The 17,743-nt window shown below is 49.9% G+C and overlaps 1 protein-coding gene across 1 annotated transcript in view; it reads left to right on the top strand.

Moving 5' to 3' along the window:
• USP11 (ubiquitin specific peptidase 11) overlaps positions 1-11,812 on the top strand; it is a 48,178-nt gene extending 36,366 nt beyond the window's left edge. The window contains exons 16-19 of the mRNA XM_015417275.1: positions 3,308-3,457; positions 6,854-6,969; positions 9,409-9,497; positions 11,217-11,812. Of these exons, the coding sequence (XP_015272761.1) occupies positions 3,308-3,457; positions 6,854-6,969; positions 9,409-9,497; positions 11,217-11,387 (526 nt within the window). The 3' untranslated portion in view covers positions 11,388-11,812. The remainder of the gene's footprint in view (positions 1-3,307; positions 3,458-6,853; positions 6,970-9,408; positions 9,498-11,216) is intronic.
• Positions 11,813-17,743: the final 5,931 nt, after the last annotated feature.

The following is a 17,743-nucleotide window of genomic DNA, read 5'->3' on the forward strand; positions in this document are numbered from 1 at the left end:
AGGATGGGGGGGAACTTACCTCCTCCTGCTGCTTCCTCCTCTTCCTCATAGGTGTGGAGCTCCCCTTCTCCCGCGAGTATCGCGGGTCCCCCACTTGTGTTTATCTAATTCCCTCTTGAAGCTGTCTATGCTTGTAGCCGCCGCCACCTCCTGTGGCAGTGAATTCCGTGTGTTAATCGCTCTTTGGGTGAAGAAGTACTTCCTTTTATCTGTTCTAACCCGACTGCTCAGCAATTTCATTGAGTGTCCACAAGCAGTGCTCCCTCTAAATTGTGGAGTCTTGTGAGCAAAAATTCTACTTTGTGAGCTATGGGCCTTAAAGTTGTGAGTGAGCGATTTGGCAACTGCATACATCAGTTTGCTCTGCAGCTGTCCTTCCTGAGGTAAGACAAAAATCTGTGAGCTGAAGGTTAAAAAAACTGTGAGCTAGCTCACACTAACTCAGCTTAGAGGGAACACTGCCATGAGTTCTTGTATTGTGAGAACAGGAGAAAAGTACTTCTTTCACTACCTGCTCTGTCCCATGCATAATCTGACAAACCTCGATCATGTCACCTCTCAGCTGTAGTTTCTCCAAGCTAAAGGCTGTGTTAATTTTTTCTTCCCATTGTGCTAGTCGACAGCGTAAGAAGAGATTCTGATCCGGAGAGAGCCTTCCTTCCTGACACTTAGGCATAGTTTGGTAGCAAACCGTAGTTTGCTGCTTCGTGAAGAAGCCCGGGAGGAGGGGGCGGAGTTTGTGTTTCTGGACTCCTCCTTTCCTCCCGTGCCCAGCTAACTTAGTGCTTTCTTGTGTGTGTTTGTGTTTTCCCCTGGGAAGACATACTTTGCCATGACATCCAAGTTGGCCATTTTTCCTTGTAAACCAGGATTTCCAAACAGCCGTTTGATCCCGTTTACACTGGCAAGGCGGGATATAAATTGAAAGTAAATAAATAAATCCTGGTTTTGGAATCCTTGTTCTTGTGCGTCCCAGAGTTTTATCAGCTCGGGTGTAAGGTTCAGATGCCACAAACCAGGAAATAGCTAATCCTCTTTGTTGCGCCTGAAGAGGGTGGACTTAAAGATCTTCCCAGGCATCCGCATGCAACAGTAAACCACGGTTTGCTCAGAATCAGTGCTGGATGGGCCTTTGGCCTGATCCAACATTGGCATCTCTTATGTTCTTATGTTCTTATGCTCTTGTGTCTGCTTGTTAGGCAGAGTGATTCTGGATGGGCCTCTCGGTTGTCAAAAGGGAGGCTTTTTTGGTCGGATTCGCTTCCCCTCCCCCTTTTCCTCCTTTGCACCTTTATAATTCTTCCCATCAGGAGGCTCTTCGCCTCTCTTCCCCTCCACGCTGAGCACATAATAAAGCAATAAAGCAATTCTTTAGACAACTCAGAATCAGTGATCCCTCTAAGCTGAGTCAGTGTGAGCTAGGCTCACAGTTTTTTAGCCTCCGGCTCACACATTTTCGTCTTGGCTCAGGAAGGATGGCTCCAGGGCAAACCAATTTATGCAGTAGGCAGATTGCTCGCTCACAACTTCAATGCTCACAAAGTAGAATTGTTGCTCACAATACCCCACAGCTTAGAGGGAACACTGCTCAGAATATGTTAGATTCGAGTTCAGTAATATCTTAGAGCCCGACAAGATTTTGAGCTTTAAAGGGTCAAAGACCCTTAGCGTTTCTCCCCTGCTTTGTATTTCTGTATCTTCTCTTCTATGAAACATGTCTCCTTCCTTTTGACTGAGATATACAGACTCTGGGATCTGCATTCCTACTTGTCTCCGACAAGCGGCACTTTTTGACTCTCCAAAGCTTATTCCCTGAATCTCTAAGGTATGGCTGGACTCGAACCCAGCTCTTCCACTGCAGACCAAGATGGCTACCCTCGGAAACTGTCTTCTCAGAGTATGTTGTAGAGGGTTCCCCCCAGAGGGTCCCCCCCCCCCCCCCATGTGTATTTTGACCAGCAAAACCATGTTTCGCCTTCTCAAAACTGAGTGTTGAGTCAGAATTCCCACACTTTCATTGGGACTTTTCTCTCCACACACACACACACACACACACCATGTCTGGCTCAGAATTCCTCCTTGGAGAGTCTTAAAGGGGCCTCAGTTTTAAGAGGGCAGCTATGTGGGTCTGCAGCAGAAGAGCTCAACGGAAGTCTTAGTAGCACCGTAAGGATCAACAAGACCTTTGGTGTGTTTAAGCTTTCAGGAGTCAGAGCTCCCTACCTATCCGACAAAGGGAGTTTTTGACTCTCGGAAGCTTATACCACCCAAATTTTGTCAGTCTCTAATGTGCTGCCAGCCTAGCAGTTCGAAAGCAAGACATTGCAAGTAGATAAACAGGTACCGCTTCAGTGGGAAGGTAACAGCGTTCCGTGCACCTCGGTGTTTAGTCACGCCGGCCACATGACCACGGAAACGTCTTCGGACAGCGCTGGCTCTTCGGCTTTGCAACGGAGATGAGCACCGCAACCCTAGAGTCGGACTCGACTGGCTTTCGAGCAAGGGAAACCTTTACCTTTTAATGTGCTGCTGGGGGCCACAGTGGCTCAGAGGTTAAGACGCTGAGCTGCGGAGCGGAAGGTCAGTAGTTCGGCAGTTCGAGACCCGAGTGCCGCGTGATGGAGTGAGCTCCCGTCTCTGGCCCCAGCTCCTGCCAACCTAGCAGTTCGAAAGCAAGAAATTGCAAGTGGATAAAGAGTTAACACTTCGGTGGGAAAGTAACAGCGTTCTGTGCGCCTCGGCGTCTAGTCATGCCGGCCACACGGCCACGGAAATGTCTTTGGACAGCACTGGCTCTTTGGCTTGGAAACAGAGATGAGCACCGCCCCCTAGAGTCGGATTCGACTGGCTCTTGAGCAAGGGAAACCTTTACCTTTACTCATAAGACTTGGATTCCAGCCCTCTCACCATCCTGGCTGCCCTCTTCTGGACATGCTCAAGCTTGTCAACATCCTTCCTGAAATGTGGCGCCCAAAACTGGACACAGTTCTCCTGGTGAGGCCTGACCATAGCAGAACAGAGCGGAACTCCCACCTCCCGTGATCTGGACACAGTGCTTCTGTTAATGCATCCTAAGATTGCATTAGCTTTCTTCGCAGTCACATCACACAGCAGGCTCATGTTTAGCTTGTGATCAACCAGAACACCTAGATCCCTTTCACATGTGCTGCTGTCAAGCCAAGTCCCTCCCATTCTATATCTGTGCCTTTGATTTTTTTTGTACCTCCTTCCTGGCAGGAGGGAGAGCCCCAGAGCCTGTGGCCCTGTAACTTTGTTTCGGTGCTCACACTCCTTTCCTCTCCCCCAGGTATTGCCCCACCTGCAAAAAGCACCAGCTGGCCACCAAGAAGTTGGACTTGTGGTCGCTGCCGGAGACCCTGATCATTCACCTCAAGCGCTTCTCCTACACCAAGTTCTCCCGGGAAAAGCTCGACACCCTCGTGGAATTCCCCATCCGGTGAGGGTTTGAAGCCAGTCTCCTCTTGAAGCCGGGGAGTGGGGGTGGGAGATAACATGTGGCAATCATTCTGGGGCGGTTTATGTCTCTGATGTGTAGTTGGGCAACAGCTTGGGGGTGGGGGGGTCACTGGAGTGCCGGCGTGTTCTTAGAACTTCAGAGTTCGGCAGGACGGAAAGTTATTGAAGGGCTGCTGCTTCCATCTTGGAAGATATTTATTTGTTGACTACATTTTTGGCCCATCCTTCCACCAGTGACCTCAGGGTCACCGTGTTTGTCTGTAGCAGTAGAAAAAAGAGCAAGAGTCCAGTAGCACCTTAAAGACTAACAAAATTTGTAGCAGGGGAGGAGTTTTTGTGAGTCAGTGGTCACTTCTTCAGATATTGCTAGAATGTAAGTCCATCTCTCCTATATATTGGAAAGTGGAGTGATTTCAGATGCCCAATTATGTTAGCAGGCAGATGACAATAGCAGGCATGGTTGGGTTAGGTGTGATATGTAGACAGGTAGTAGGCATGGATTAATAGACATAATTAATGGACGTCAAAAACCACAACATTCAAGAACCAGTGGGGGGACATTTTAACCTTCCAGGACATTCAGTCGCTGACTTAAAAGTAGCAGTTCTCTTACAAAGGAATTTCAAAGGGAAATTAAAAAGCGAGGCTGCCGAATTGCAACTGATAATGAAGCTCAAGACAATGCATCCTCCTGGACTGAATCGAGACCTAGGTTTCCTGTCTCGTTACCAGTGCTGATTTCTCCACATCTGCTACTTCTCTGTATCTGTTTGTGGAATATGGTTAAACCTTCCTAACAATACCGCCGATAGAAAGGCCTTCAGATGCGCAAACATAAATGCCCTTCTATACATTAGAAAAGATAATTCAAGCAGGTAGTTTGGCATTTTTACCAAGGGAAGAATACCAATTGAACAGGGTGGACATACTCTGCGAGCCTTAACCAGCATAATGTTATAATCAAAATTCCTCAAACACCTTTTAATTGACTGACTCAAGTCACAACTACTCATAGTTTCTATCATATCATTGGTGATGCCCAGACATAGTAGAAGAAGAAGAGATTGGATTTATACCCCCCCCCCACTACCCAAAGGAGTCTCAGAGCAGCTTACAAACTCCTTTCCCTTCCCCTCCCCACAACAGACGCCCTGTGAGGTAGGTGGGGCTGAGAGAGCTCTGACAGAAACTGCTCTTTTTCAAGAACAGCTCTTATCAGAACAATGGCTTGCCCAAGGTCATCCAGCCAGGTGCCAGTGGAGGAGTGGGGAATCAAACCCGGTTCTCCCAGATTAGAGTCCGCGCACTTCACCACTGCACCAAACTGACATTAATAATGTTAATGCTAATAATGTTAATGCCACGTATTTGTCCCAGTCACTCGTATGATGACCCTGTACCAAGCGTTTTCTTCAAAGGACATCTCCCCAGTCTCGGCTCTCGAAGCTATTCCTGCCACTTCTCTCAGAGTTCCCAGAATATTGTGTAAAAATCTTAGTAACGGTCTGTCAATATTATTTGCTACCACACTAATCCAAACCCCCATAGCATACAACTGCCCAGAAACTTTAGCATTAAATGCTGTAACTGTTGCAGGAACATATCCCCCCCCCTCGAGGAATATTGTCCCCCCAGATGTTTCGCCAGGCTCTTGGTTGAGGGCAGCGATGGTTTGCATCCTGAATACTTAAATTGATCTACTTGCTCCATAAACTAACCTGCTACTGCCCGCTTGTATTTCCTGGTCCATTGTTTTGTTTTTATTTTTAACTAAAGAGAAGGACCTGTGACTTAGAAACATTAATAGGCCCACTTTGGAGCAATACTCCAAAAAGGAGGCTGTAGGTTCAGGCAGGCCAACCACAGTTCTTGAGAGAAGAGCTGTTTGTCATCCGCATACAAAAGACACAGCAACATAACATGGCCTAGATCAGGGGTGTCAAACATAAGGCCCGGGGGCCAGAACCGGCCCATCCCCGGCTCTTATGCGGCCCACGAGCAACTGGTGCAAGGGGAGGGGACAGGAGTCCGCTCAGGGAGGGGAGCAGTGTTCCCTCTAAGCTGAGTTAGTGTGAGCCAGCTCACAGTTTTTTAGCCTCCAGCTCACAGATTTTCGTCTCAACTCAGGAAGGACGGCTCCCGAGCAAACCGATTTATGCAGTAGCCAAATCACTTGCTCACAACTTTAATGCCAGTAGCTCACAAAGTAGAATTTTGGCTCACAAGACTCCACAGCTTAGCGGGAGCATTGGAGGGGAGTGGGTGGAGCCACTCCGATTGGTGGCCGCGTCACAGCAGAACAACCTCGTCTGCAGCAGTCAACCAGTGTCTGCCCAGTGCTGCACTGCTGCCTCTCCAGTCCGCCCATGTGGGTTTTCCTCTACACCCCCCTCCCAGCCCATGGGGCCTCGCAGTGAGGACACACCAACCTGGAGCTCACTAGCTGCTGTCATTTTTACAGTTTATATCTCCGGAACTGGCATTAACATGTCATGGCACACATGGCCCCGCCCGACAAAGTGACATTTTATGTCAGATCCGGCCCTCGTAATAAATGAGTTCGACGCCTCTGACCTAGATAAGGCAGATGGAATTCATCTCGGGAAATGCATTTGTATCTGATGCAGAGAGCGCTGACTCTCAGAAACGTACACCTCGAAAATCCTGTTGGTCTCTTAAGGTGCTACTGGACTTGAATCTGACCCTGGAATTAGAAGTAACCGGCCTACCTTTCAGGGTGTTTGGAAGGATAACTGATGTACACAGAGCAGTCTTGAACACTTGGGAGTTCATGCGGTGCCCCTCCCATATAGGTGGGCATTCACATTTAGGCGGGTACCATATAGGTGGGCATTCACATTTAGGTAGAGAGCCAGTTTGGTGTAGTGGTTAAGTGTGCGGACTCTAATCTGGGAGAACCGGGTTTGATCCCCCACTCCTCCACTTGCAACTGCTGATGTGACCTTGGGACAGTCACAAGCTCTGGCACAGCTGCTCCTGAAAGAGCAGTTTGTGTCAGAGTTCTCTCAGCCCCACCTACCTCACAGGGTGTCTGTTGTGGGGAGGGGAAGGGAAAGGAGTTTGTAAGCCGCTCTGAGACTCCTCTGGGTAGTGAAGGGCGGGGTATAAATCCAATCTCTTCTTCTTCTTTTACCTCACAGGGTGTCTGAGGTGGGGAGGGGAAGGGAAAGGAGCTTGTAAGCCACTCTGAGACTCCAAGTGAAGGGCGGGGTATAAATCCAATCTCTTCTTCCTCCACTGGAAGAACCGTGGCCAATGTCTGCAATAGTGTATTTCCCAGAATGCCCTGTTGCTCCCAGGAGGGAAATTTTCTTGGGGGAGGGGAATCCGCTGTATCAAAATCTCTGTCTTGCAGGGACCTCGATTTCTCTGACTTCGTTATCAAGCCACGGAAAGAAACTGATCACACGGTGTACAAGTACGACCTTATCGCCGTGTCTAACCACTACGGTGGTCTCCGAGATGGGCACTGTAAGTACCGGCTGGTCTGGTGAGAGGGGGGCGGGAGTAGGGAGATGAACCCCAAGGCCCTAAGCACAGATGGGGAGAAGCAAAATCAGATTTTCTGTGGGTCTTGAGGGGACCTGGAAGGACTTGGGTGGGGCGTGGTTCACAGATCGTTTCTACAAAACAGAAATCTGTTCCTGAGGAGGGCTGTGCAATTCTGTACCCTGGCGCAGCGGTAGAGCCTCTGCGTGGCATGCAGAATGTCCCAGGTTCAATCCCCGGTGTCTCCAGTCAAAAGAACCAGGCAGTGGGTGATGTGAAAGACCTCCAACTGAGACCCTGGAGAGCCACGGCCAGTCTGAGTGGGCAGTACTGACCTTGGTGGACCAGAGGTCTGATTCAGTATAAAGCAGCTTCATGAGTTCACGTACCCATCTTCACCATCAGTAGCAAAGCCTCCCAGGCCACCCTGAAGTCCAGACAGCAGAACGAGGCAGTAGCAGAACAGGAAAAGGGGGGGTTTTATGGAATTGGGGGAGGGGGCTTATTTATTTATTTTATGTCGTTTTATAGCCCTCTCCCCCCAAAGAGGGCTGTGGTGGCTCAAGTGGTTAAGACACTGAAGCTGCAGACCGGCAGGTCAGTAGTTTGGCAGTTCGAGACCCGAGTGCCACATGACAGAGTGAGCTCCCGTCTCTGGCCCCAGCTCCTGCCAATGGCCCATCCAGTTCAAAAGCAAGAAATTGCAAGTGGATCAATAGGTACCGCTTCAGTGGGAAGGTAACAGCGTTCCGTGCGCCTTGGCATTTAGTCATGCTGGCCACATGAACCTAGCAGTTCGAAAGAAAGAGATTGCAAGTGGATAAATAGGTACCGCTTCGGTGGGAAGGTAACGGCGTTCCGTGCGCCTTGGTGTTTAGTCACGCCGGCCACATGACCACGGAGAAGTCTTCAGACAGCGCTGGCTCTTCGGCTTGGAAACGGAGATGAGCACCGCACCGCTAGAGTCGGATTCGACTGGCTTTCGAGCAAGGGGAACTTTTACCTCCGTCCCCAAAGAGGGGGTAACATTAAACCCCTAAAATGCAATTTAAAAGGGCTTGAAAACAGCATACGATTACAATGAAGACAATAAATGCAGTAAAATACAATATAAATGCGACAATTCTATAAAAGTCCAGATGGCATATGGAGGGGCAGGGTTCAAACAACTGCGAAAGGGAACGGAGGGGACACAAGGGGAGGGGAAAAGGAAGACAGGGGGGGGGGGCAAACTCATTACCAGCGAGGGCCCCCGTACTGCTCTCCGCCATAGGCCAGGCGGAACAACTCTGTTCTGCAGGCCTTGTGGGATTGTACTAAATCCCGCAGGGCCCTGATCTCTCCTGGGAGAGTGTTCCACCAGGCGGTGTCAGGACCGAAAAAGCCCCGGCCCTCGTCGAGGACAGATGGACGCTCTTTGGGCTGGGGAATCACCAGTAGATTTTGATCACTCGAGCGTAGCGCTCTTTGGGGGATGTACCAGGACAGGCAGTCCCGAAAGCTGTTTGCTGCCAATCGACCCAGGAACTGTACGGCTTGCTCTTGACTGGCCAGTAGCTTGGATCTGAAGCAGCTTGTTGGACAGTCCAGCAGCTGCTTCCTGTTTCGACTCTCGAGAGACTGTGCTGGGGCCCTGGAGTGCTGCGTAGCTGTTTTCTCCTCTAGGGGGTCAAATTTCCTTTTGAAAGGCAGCACCTTCTTGTCCTCTCAGCGAAGGACTGCTTTTGCCTGGGGGCTAGATGCAGAAGAACTGTAGCACCCTTTTCCGCACTGAAGTGATTGTGACAATAGTTCCGAAATAAAACCTCTTCTCACTCCTGTTTCTAGTCTGTAAATAAACGTTAGTCCCAGGAGTCTAAAGCAGGGGTATGAACATAAGAGAAGCCAATGTTGGCTCAGGCCAGTGGCCCATCCAGTCCAACAGTCTGTCACAGAGTGGCCAAAAATACCAGGGTCTCCAACCTTTTTGAGCCTGCAGGCACCTTCGAAACTCTGACACAGGGTGGTGGGCACAGCTGCAAAATGGCTGCTGCAGGAGGCGGAGCCAGCCGCAAAATGGCTGCTGTCGCTTACCTTCAGTTACACAGTGAAGATCCTTGTACTGTGGTGGCCGTTACTGATAAAGCAACATTTTTTAAAAAACCCGCCCAGCCAATGAAATCTCCAGTGGCCAATCAGAAGCCTTGCTGGGTAAAAGACCCACCTGCCCCCACCCACTTTCTGAAAGCACTTGACAGGTGCCAGGGAAAGTATTAATGTGCAGCATGGTGCCCAGGGGCGCCATGTTGGGGGCCCCGGTCTAATGAATACGAGATCGACATGGTGTCTGGGCAGTAAGCCAGCATCTCTTCCCTCGATGCACGCTGGAAAAATGTTGAAACGGTCCTTCCCGTGAACTGCCTGGTCTCTTCTGCCTTCCAGACACTACATTTGCCCGGAACAAAGACAGCGGGACGTGGTTCTACTTCGACGACAGCAACGTCTCCGTGGTTTCCAAGGCCCAGATCGAGGTGAGCGAGACGAGACGTCTGAAGCACTGTGTCTTTTTGACACTCGCTGACCAAAGTCCGGACTATCGGCACCCCCCTTCCCTCTTTTTACCCACTGCAGTGCCAAACTCTCTCTGGCCTGCTGTCAATGGACAGGCTTGAGCCTGCCTTTTGGGTCCAGCACATCTCAAGGCAAACCAGGTCTGATTCGTCCCAGGCAGTTGGGTCACCTCCAGCCCCTTTCCCCTTCTTCGAAGTCCCCTTGAGCGGGTCTTGCGGAGCTTGACGGGGAAATCTGAGTCTGTTTCTCTGCAGTGTCAGTCCTCAACCCAATTATCTGACTGGATTAGTTGGGAAATGAACACGAGGGCTTCAGAAAAGGGCTGTGGCCCTCCAGTATCCATACAGAGGTAGGACTACCAGTGGTCACTAGCAATGCTTCCTCTAAGCTACGGAGTCCTGTGAGCAGAAATTCTAATTTGTGAGCTACTGGCACGAAAGTTGTGAGCATGTGATCTGGCTGCTTTATAAATCAGTTTGCTCTGGAGCCCTCCTTCCTGAGCTAAGACAAAAATGTGAGCCAGAGGCTAAAAACATGTGAGCTAGCTCACACTAACTCAGCTTAGAGGGAACAGTGGTAACTAAAGGGGAACCTCCACGTTCAAAGGCAAGTCAGCCTCTGAATCCCAGAGCCAGGAGGCAACATAGAGGGGAAGATCTCAGACTCTAGGCCTGGTTGTTGTACCTCTAGAGAAGCTAGTTGGGCACGGTGTGAGACAGGATGCTGGACTAGATGGACCGCTGGTCTGATCCAGCAGGGCTCTGAGAGTGTGACTTGGCCAAGGGGCACCGGGCGGGGGTGTATCCGAACCCCCTACTCACTTTCTGTGCAGCACTGAGTTTTCTTTTTTGCGCTACTCGGTTTTCAGACACTTGGGGAAAGCGATCGAAAGTTTCAAGGAAACAGTGTCCATATTCGGGGACCTGTGCATGCTACGGCTTCTCATCTTAGCTCATGCCTTCTTGGCAGTCGGGTTACGACTGGGAACGACCCTCGGCCTGCGTCAATCCTCCCCTTTCCTTTGTTCATAAGTCTCTCCTGTAGGACTTCTGCTTTGGTCTGCCAGCCTTCATACAGGAGGTCCCAGGTTCAATCCCTGGCATCTCCAGTTAAAAGACCTGGCAGGAGGTGATGTGAAAGGCCTCCGCTGGAGACCCTGGGAGCCGCCGGCGGTCTGAGGAGACCATACTGACTCTGATGGACCAAAGGAGGTCTGATTCAGTACAAGGCGGCTTTGTGTATTCAAGACAGTCAGGGAAAGGTCTATGGCCGATGCTCCCTCTAAACTGTGAAGTCTTGTGAGCGAGCAATTTGGCTGCTGCATGAATTAGTTTGCTCTGGAGCCATCCCTTCCTGAGCTAAGGCAGAAATCTGTGAGCCGGAGGCTAAAAAACTGTGAGCTAGCTCACACTAACTCAGCTTAGAGGGAACGCTGTCTGTGGCTCAGTGGAACAGCCTCTGCTTTGCACGCAGAAGGTCCCAGGTTCAATTCCTGGCATCTCCAGTTAAAAAATCTGGTAGTAGGTGATGTGAAAGACCTCGGCCGGAGACCCTGGAGAGCCGCTGCCCGTTTGGGTAGACAACACTGACTTCGAGGGACTGAGGGGCCTGATTCGGTACAAGGCAGTTTCATGTGTTGACCCTCACCCTTGCTCTTCTTTTCTCCTCCCCCGACGCAGTCCAAAGCCGCCTACGTCCTCTTCTATCAACGTCAGGACAAAGTTCGTCACCCGGCTCCCTCTCCCACGGCCACAAGCACTGCCGGTGCCCGAGAGCAGGAGGACTGCGAGGCCAGCTGCGCTTCCCTTCCCGGCCAGACCACCAGCCGAGACTTCATGGACGTGGACTGACCCTCACCCGGCTCCCCCCTCCCCTCTTCCTCGCAGCCGGGGACGCGGGGGGAGGCAAGAGCCGCGCACCTTCCTTTCCTCAGAAACTGACACTGGCAGCTGTGTTCTCCCCCAAGGGCAGCGGCTAATCTCTCTCAGGCCTTGGAACGGGGTGCTTCGGGTGGGGCCGGAGCAGACCCGCCCCCCCCTGCTGTTCCCGTGTGCATTGCACATAGTTTCTCTTGCTCTGAAGGGCGGTGGAGGCGGGGGATCTTTGTCCCACCCACCCACCCCTCACAGGGGCAATGTGTTGCACCAGCATTTTGTAAGATAAAGGGGGTGTGGCCGGGAGGGGCTTTCTCGGTTCCTCCGTCTCCGAAGCGTGGAGCCTTTCTCCGGGCTAGGGCTTCCCGACGGAGGGGGGACTGTCAACACAGATCGTTCTTGCAAGCCCTTGGGGGGTGGTCAGCCATACCAGGCGCTTGTTTTTGCTTGGATTTTTTTTTTAAAAAAAGGTATTCTCTCTTTCTCTGCTGTGCTCTCCAGCCAGTGTGACACACCCCCTACCCCTAACTCGGTGGCTGCAAGGTGCCGGATAAGCCTACCTTGTCGTCTCTCCCTCCCCCACTTCTCAAGTGCCTCCTTCCGCTCTCCACCTCCTCCTGAAAAGAAAAGCAATAATTTCTACAGCTCCCCTGCCGCTAGGCCTGCATGCGTTTCTTGGTCAGTCTTTCACAGTATCCTTGTTTTTGAACCCGCCCTGCTGCGTCCAGGGTGGTGCTTGTTAGCCATTCGGCTGGAAATCTGCCGCCACAGAATTTTCGTGTCAAAGCTGGTTTGGGTGGGTGGGTGGGGATTGAAGCTACGTTCGGCTGATGCGGCCTCAGAGCTGTTCCTGTCCCACGCACTCCTCAGTCTGAGGGAGAGGAATGTCACAACCCACTTTCCCCTCTCCAGCCACCTGAGTTGGGGTCGCGGTGTGCGTGGGGGGTGCATTGCGGGGGTCGGTCATAGGCCTAACCTGGCCCCAGAGAGTTGGCGGGAGTTTGTCCTCTTTTTTGCTCAGTGTCTCGACTACTGCTGCTGCTTTCCAGGCTCAGGGATCACACTGGTTTGTAAATAGGTTTCCGCGTGCAGGGCAGGAAACGACCGGAGGCACCCGCGGCCACGCACGGAGCACTTGCCGACCGCAGGAGCCCGAAGTGTATTTTCTTAAGGATTTTGGGAAGACGTTTCCTTCACTGGATTTGGGGAGGCTCTTTCTTCTCTGTGAGTTTTTTCTTTTTTTGAAGAAACTATTTTTGGCATGTGGCAAAAAAAACCCTGTACATAAAACAACTTCATTTAAGGAGGCGTGGACTCTTTTTCGCCCCCTTTCCGTTACCATATTGGCCCTCTAGTTTAAATGGATCTGAACACACTTTTAATGGTGGGGACAACTAGGTCCCTGGCACAAATCGACTCTTACCCACTCGCTGGGGGCCTTGTTCTGAAGCAGGGACTCCAACCATTTTGGGCTGGTGGGCACACTGTGTCCAAACGCATAAATAGTGGCTTAGGCCACAAAACGGTCGTCAGAAAATGTCTGCCACAGGAGGCGGAGCCAGCCACAAAACAGTCACACAGTGACGATCCTTGTGCCGTGGGGGCAGCAGTTTCTAAAACATTTTTCAAAAATCTACACAGCCAGTCAGAAGCATGGACGGCTTCAAGGGGGAACTGGATAAACATACGGAGCAGAGGTCCATCAGTGGCTATTAGCCACAAGCAATGCTCCTTCTAAGCTGTGGAGTCTTGTGGGCAAAAATCCTACTTTGCGAGCTACTGGCATTCAAGTTGTGAGTGAGCAGTTTGGCTACTGCATAAGTGAGTTTGCTCTGGAACCATCCTTCCTGAGCTAAGACAAAAATGTTTGAGCCAGAGGCTAAGAAACTGTGAGCTGGCTTGCACTACCTCAGCTTAGAGGGAACACTGGCCACAAGGTATAGATAGGAACTCTCCGTCTGGGGAAAGTGATACCCTGTATTTTTGGTGCCGGGGGGGGGGGGCAACAGTGGGAGGGCTTCCTGGCCCCACTGCTGGACCTCCTGGCCACTGTGTGACAAGAGTTGGATTGGATGGGCCACTGGCCTGATCCAACATGGGTTTCTCTTATGTTCTTATGTAGAAGTCTTGCTGGGCCAAAGAGTGCCAAGAAACAGCGGGTGTCAGTGTTCCCATGGGTACCACGTTGGAGATCCTTGTTCTAAAGAAACACTTAGCCCTGTGGTTGGAGGGCCCCCCTGAACTTGTACTTGCCTTTCTCAGGGGAGGGGTGTGTGTCCAGATTCACTCACAGGCCATCCGAAAGCCTCAGCCATAAGGCTTCTCTTGTAGTGCCCCACTGTGTACTAGACAGAACCAGCATGCTGCCGTTCTTGTCCTTTCACACCCTTCAGACTCCCCCACGCCTCTTTTAATGGCCGAAGCAGCTGAATGTGTGTGGTCCCCTCCTTCAGCTCGAACACAGACCTTCCCTTGCTCGCTGCTCAAAACTTGGCACGCAGCGTTGCCCAAGGTGGCGCGTAGAAGCTACTGTTGGCTAACAGGAGGAGAGATGCCAGGGGATAGGGTGAGGTAGATAAGTTATTGTTTGTCTCACAGCGCACGATGGATTTAAAAGTGGCTCATTGCAAAATTCAGACTTAAACTGAAGAAAATCGGGAAAACCACGAGGCCATTCAGGTTTGACCTAGATCACATCCCTGATGAATATACAGTAGAGGTGAAGAATAGATTCAAGGGTCTGGATTTGATAGATAGAGTGCCTGAAGAACTATGGACGGAGGTTCGTGACATTGTACAGGAGGCAGCAATCACCACCATACCAAAGAAAAAGAAATGCAAGAAAGCAAAATGGCTTTCTGATGAGGCTTTACAAATAGCAGAGGAAAGAAGGAAAGCGAAAGGCAAAGGCGAAAAGGAAAGATTTACCCAACTGAACGCAGATTTCCAGAGAACAGCAAGGAGAGATAAGGAGGCCTTCCTGAATGAACAGTGCAAAGTAATAGAAGAAAACAATAGAATGGGAAGGACTAGAGATCTCTTCAAGAAAGTTGGAGAAATCAAGGGAGCGTTCCATGCAAAGCTGGCCATGATAAAGGACAAAAACGGTAGGGACCTAACAGAAGCAGAAGAGATTAGGAAAAGATGGCAAGAATACACAGAAGAACTATACAAGAAAGACCTCGATGTCCTTGACAACCACGACGGTATAATCACTGACCTCGAGCCAGACATCCTGGAATGTGAAGTTAAATGGGCCTTAGAAAGCATTACTAACAACAAAGCTAGTGGAGGTGATGGTATTCCAGCTGAGCTATTCAAAGTCTTAGAAGATGATGCTGTTAAAGTGCTGCACTCCATTTGCCAGCAAATTTGGAAAACGCAACAGTGGCCACAGGATTGGAAAAGATCAGTATACATTCCAATCCCAAAGAAGGGCAACGCCAAGGAATGTTCAAACTATCGCACAATTGCACTCATATCACACGCTAGCAAGGTCATGCTCAAGATCCTACAAGCTAGGCTTCAACAGTACGTGGATAGAGAACTACCAGAAGTACAAGCTGGGTTTCGAAGAGGTAGAGGAACTAGAGATCAAATTGCCAACATTCGCTGGATTATGGAGAAAGCAAGAGAGTACCAGAAAAATATCTACTTCTGCTTCATTGACTATGCTAAAGCTTTTGACTGTGTGGATCACAACAAACTATGGCAGGTCCTTAAAGAGATGGGAGTACCAGACCACCTCACATGTCTCTTGAGAAACCTGTATAAGGGCCAAGAAGCGACAGTTAGAACCGGATACGGAACAACTGATTGGTTCAGCATAGGAAAAGGAGTACGACAAGGATGTATACTGTCACCTTGCTTATTTAATATATATGCAGAGTACATCATGCGAAATGCTGGCCTGGATGAATCACAAGCGGGAATTAAGATTGCTGGGGAAAAGATCAACAACCTCAGATATGCAGATGATACCACTCTAATGGCTGAAAGTGAAAAGGATCTAAAGAGCCTCTTGCTCAGAGTAAAAGAGGAGAGCGCAAAAGTGGGCTTGAAGCTCAACATCAAAAAAACTAAGATCATGGCATCCGGCCCCATCACTCCTTGGCAAATAGAAGGGGAAGTCGTGGAAGTAGTGACAGACTTCACGTTCCTGGGATCCCAGATCACCGCAGACTGTGACTGCAGCCATGAAATTAAAAGACGCCTGCTCCTTGGGAGGAAAGCGATGGCGAACCTAAACAGCATGATAAAAAGTAGAGACATCACCCTGCCAACAAAAGTCCGCATGGTCAAAGCAATGGTATTCCCAGTAGTCATGTATGGCTGTGAGAGTTGGACTATAAGGAAGGCCGAGCGCCGAAGAATAGATTCTTTTGAACTATGGTGCTGGAGAAGACTCTTGAGAGTCCCTTGGACTGCAAGAAGAACAAATCAGTCAGTCCTCAAAGAAATCAACCCTGACTGTTCCCTGGAAGGCCAGATAATGAAACTGAAGCTCAAATACTTTGGCCACCAAATTAGAAGGGAGTACTCACTTGAAAAGACCCTGATGCTGGGAAAGATTGAAGGTCAAAGAAGACGGGGACGGCAAAGGATGAGATGGTTAGACAGTGTCATCGATGCAACGAACATGAAATTGAGTCAACTTCGGAGGACGGCGGAAGACAGGAGAGCCTGGCGGGAGATTGTCCATGGGGTCGCGAAGAGTCGGACTCGACTGTGCGACTGAACAACAACAACATAAGTGAAAAGTTTGAGTAGGAGGCTGGTAGCCTGAGTGGCTTCGAAGGAATATTTGCTCGCACTCGTTCAGTTCTCTTTGGGCTTTTCCTCCATTCTCTTTTCCCAGGGCTTGTGTGTTCTTCTTGCTTTAGGGTTTCTCCTGCTCCACACGTGTTTTGCTCCCTCTAGTGGTCGATCCTATATTACACGGCTTCGTTTTCAGCACAAAAGGTTCCCTTGCTCGAAAGCCAGTCGAATCCGACTCTAGGGTTGCGGTGCTCATCTCCGTTTCCAAGCCGAAGAGCCAGCGCTGTCCGAAGACATTTCCGTGGTCATGTGGCCGGCATGACTAAACACCAAGGCACACGGAACGCTGTTACCTTCCCACTGAAGTGGTACCTATTTATCTACTTGCAATCTCTTGCTTTCGAACGGCTAGGTTGGCAGGAGCTGGAACTAGAGACGGGAGCTCACTCCGTCATGCCGCACACTCGGCTCTCGAACTGCTGAACTCCCGACCTTCCACAGCCTGCAGTTCAGCGTCTTAACCACTTGAGCCACCGCAGCTCCAGCACAAAACTTGCCCTTTAAATCTGCAGGGAGATATGCCAGACATAAAGCAATAGGAACGCACAGGCGAGGGAAACGAGAATGTGGAAGATCCTTTTAAAAGAGACGTGGGGAGGGGTGTGTGTGTTGCTGTTTCCTATCTCAGCCTTTGTTTCTTCCTCGCTCACCCCAAAGGCCCATCCTGTTCCCAACCCTTCCTTCACCCTTGCAGTCAAGTTTCAGGGTTGCAACTGCTCCGTACTGCTGATGAAGGCATTGCTGATTTTGAAAGTATTCAGTCAGGGTCGTTTTGGAGAAACCCCCTCCCCGAACGCTGAAAGCCCAGCGTTATCCCCCATTCGGTAATGGTAGTGTCCATCAAAGCCAGAAGAGTTATAGCGATCTGTTTTAATACACAAACCACAGTGTCCATCAAAGCCAGAAGAGTTATAGCGATCTGTTTTAATACACAAACCACAGTGTCCATCAAAGCCAGAAGAGTTATAGCGATCTGTTTTAATACACAAACCACAGTGTCCATCAAAGCCAGAAGAGTTATAGCGATCTGTTTTAATACACAAACCACAGTGTCCATCAAAGCCAGAAGAGTTATAGCGATCTGTTTTAATACACAAACCACAGTGTCCATCAAAGCCAGAAGAGTTATAGCGATCTGTTTTAATACACAAACCACAGTGTCCATCAAAGCCAGAAGAGTTATAGCGATCTGTTTTAATACACAAACCACAGTGTCCATCAAAGCCAGAAGAGTTATAGCGATCTGTTTTAATACACAAACCACAGTGTCCATCAAAGCCAGAAGAGTTATAGCGATCTGTTTTAATACACAAACCACAGTGTCCATCAAAGCCAGAAGAGTTATAGCGATCTGTTTTAATACACAAACCACAGTGTCCATCAAAGCCAGAAGAGTTATAGCGATCTGTTTTAATACACAAACCACAGTGTCCATCAAAGCCAGAAGAGTTATAGCGATCTGTTTTAATACACAAACCACAGTGTCCATCAAAGCCAGAAGAGTTATAGCGATC

This window comes from Gekko japonicus, unplaced genomic scaffold (genome assembly GCF_001447785.1).
Source record: "Gekko japonicus isolate JY-2015 unplaced genomic scaffold, Gekko_japonicus_V1.1 scaffold1748, whole genome shotgun sequence".
Classification (NCBI taxonomy): Eukaryota; Metazoa; Chordata; class Lepidosauria; order Squamata; family Gekkonidae; genus Gekko; species Gekko japonicus.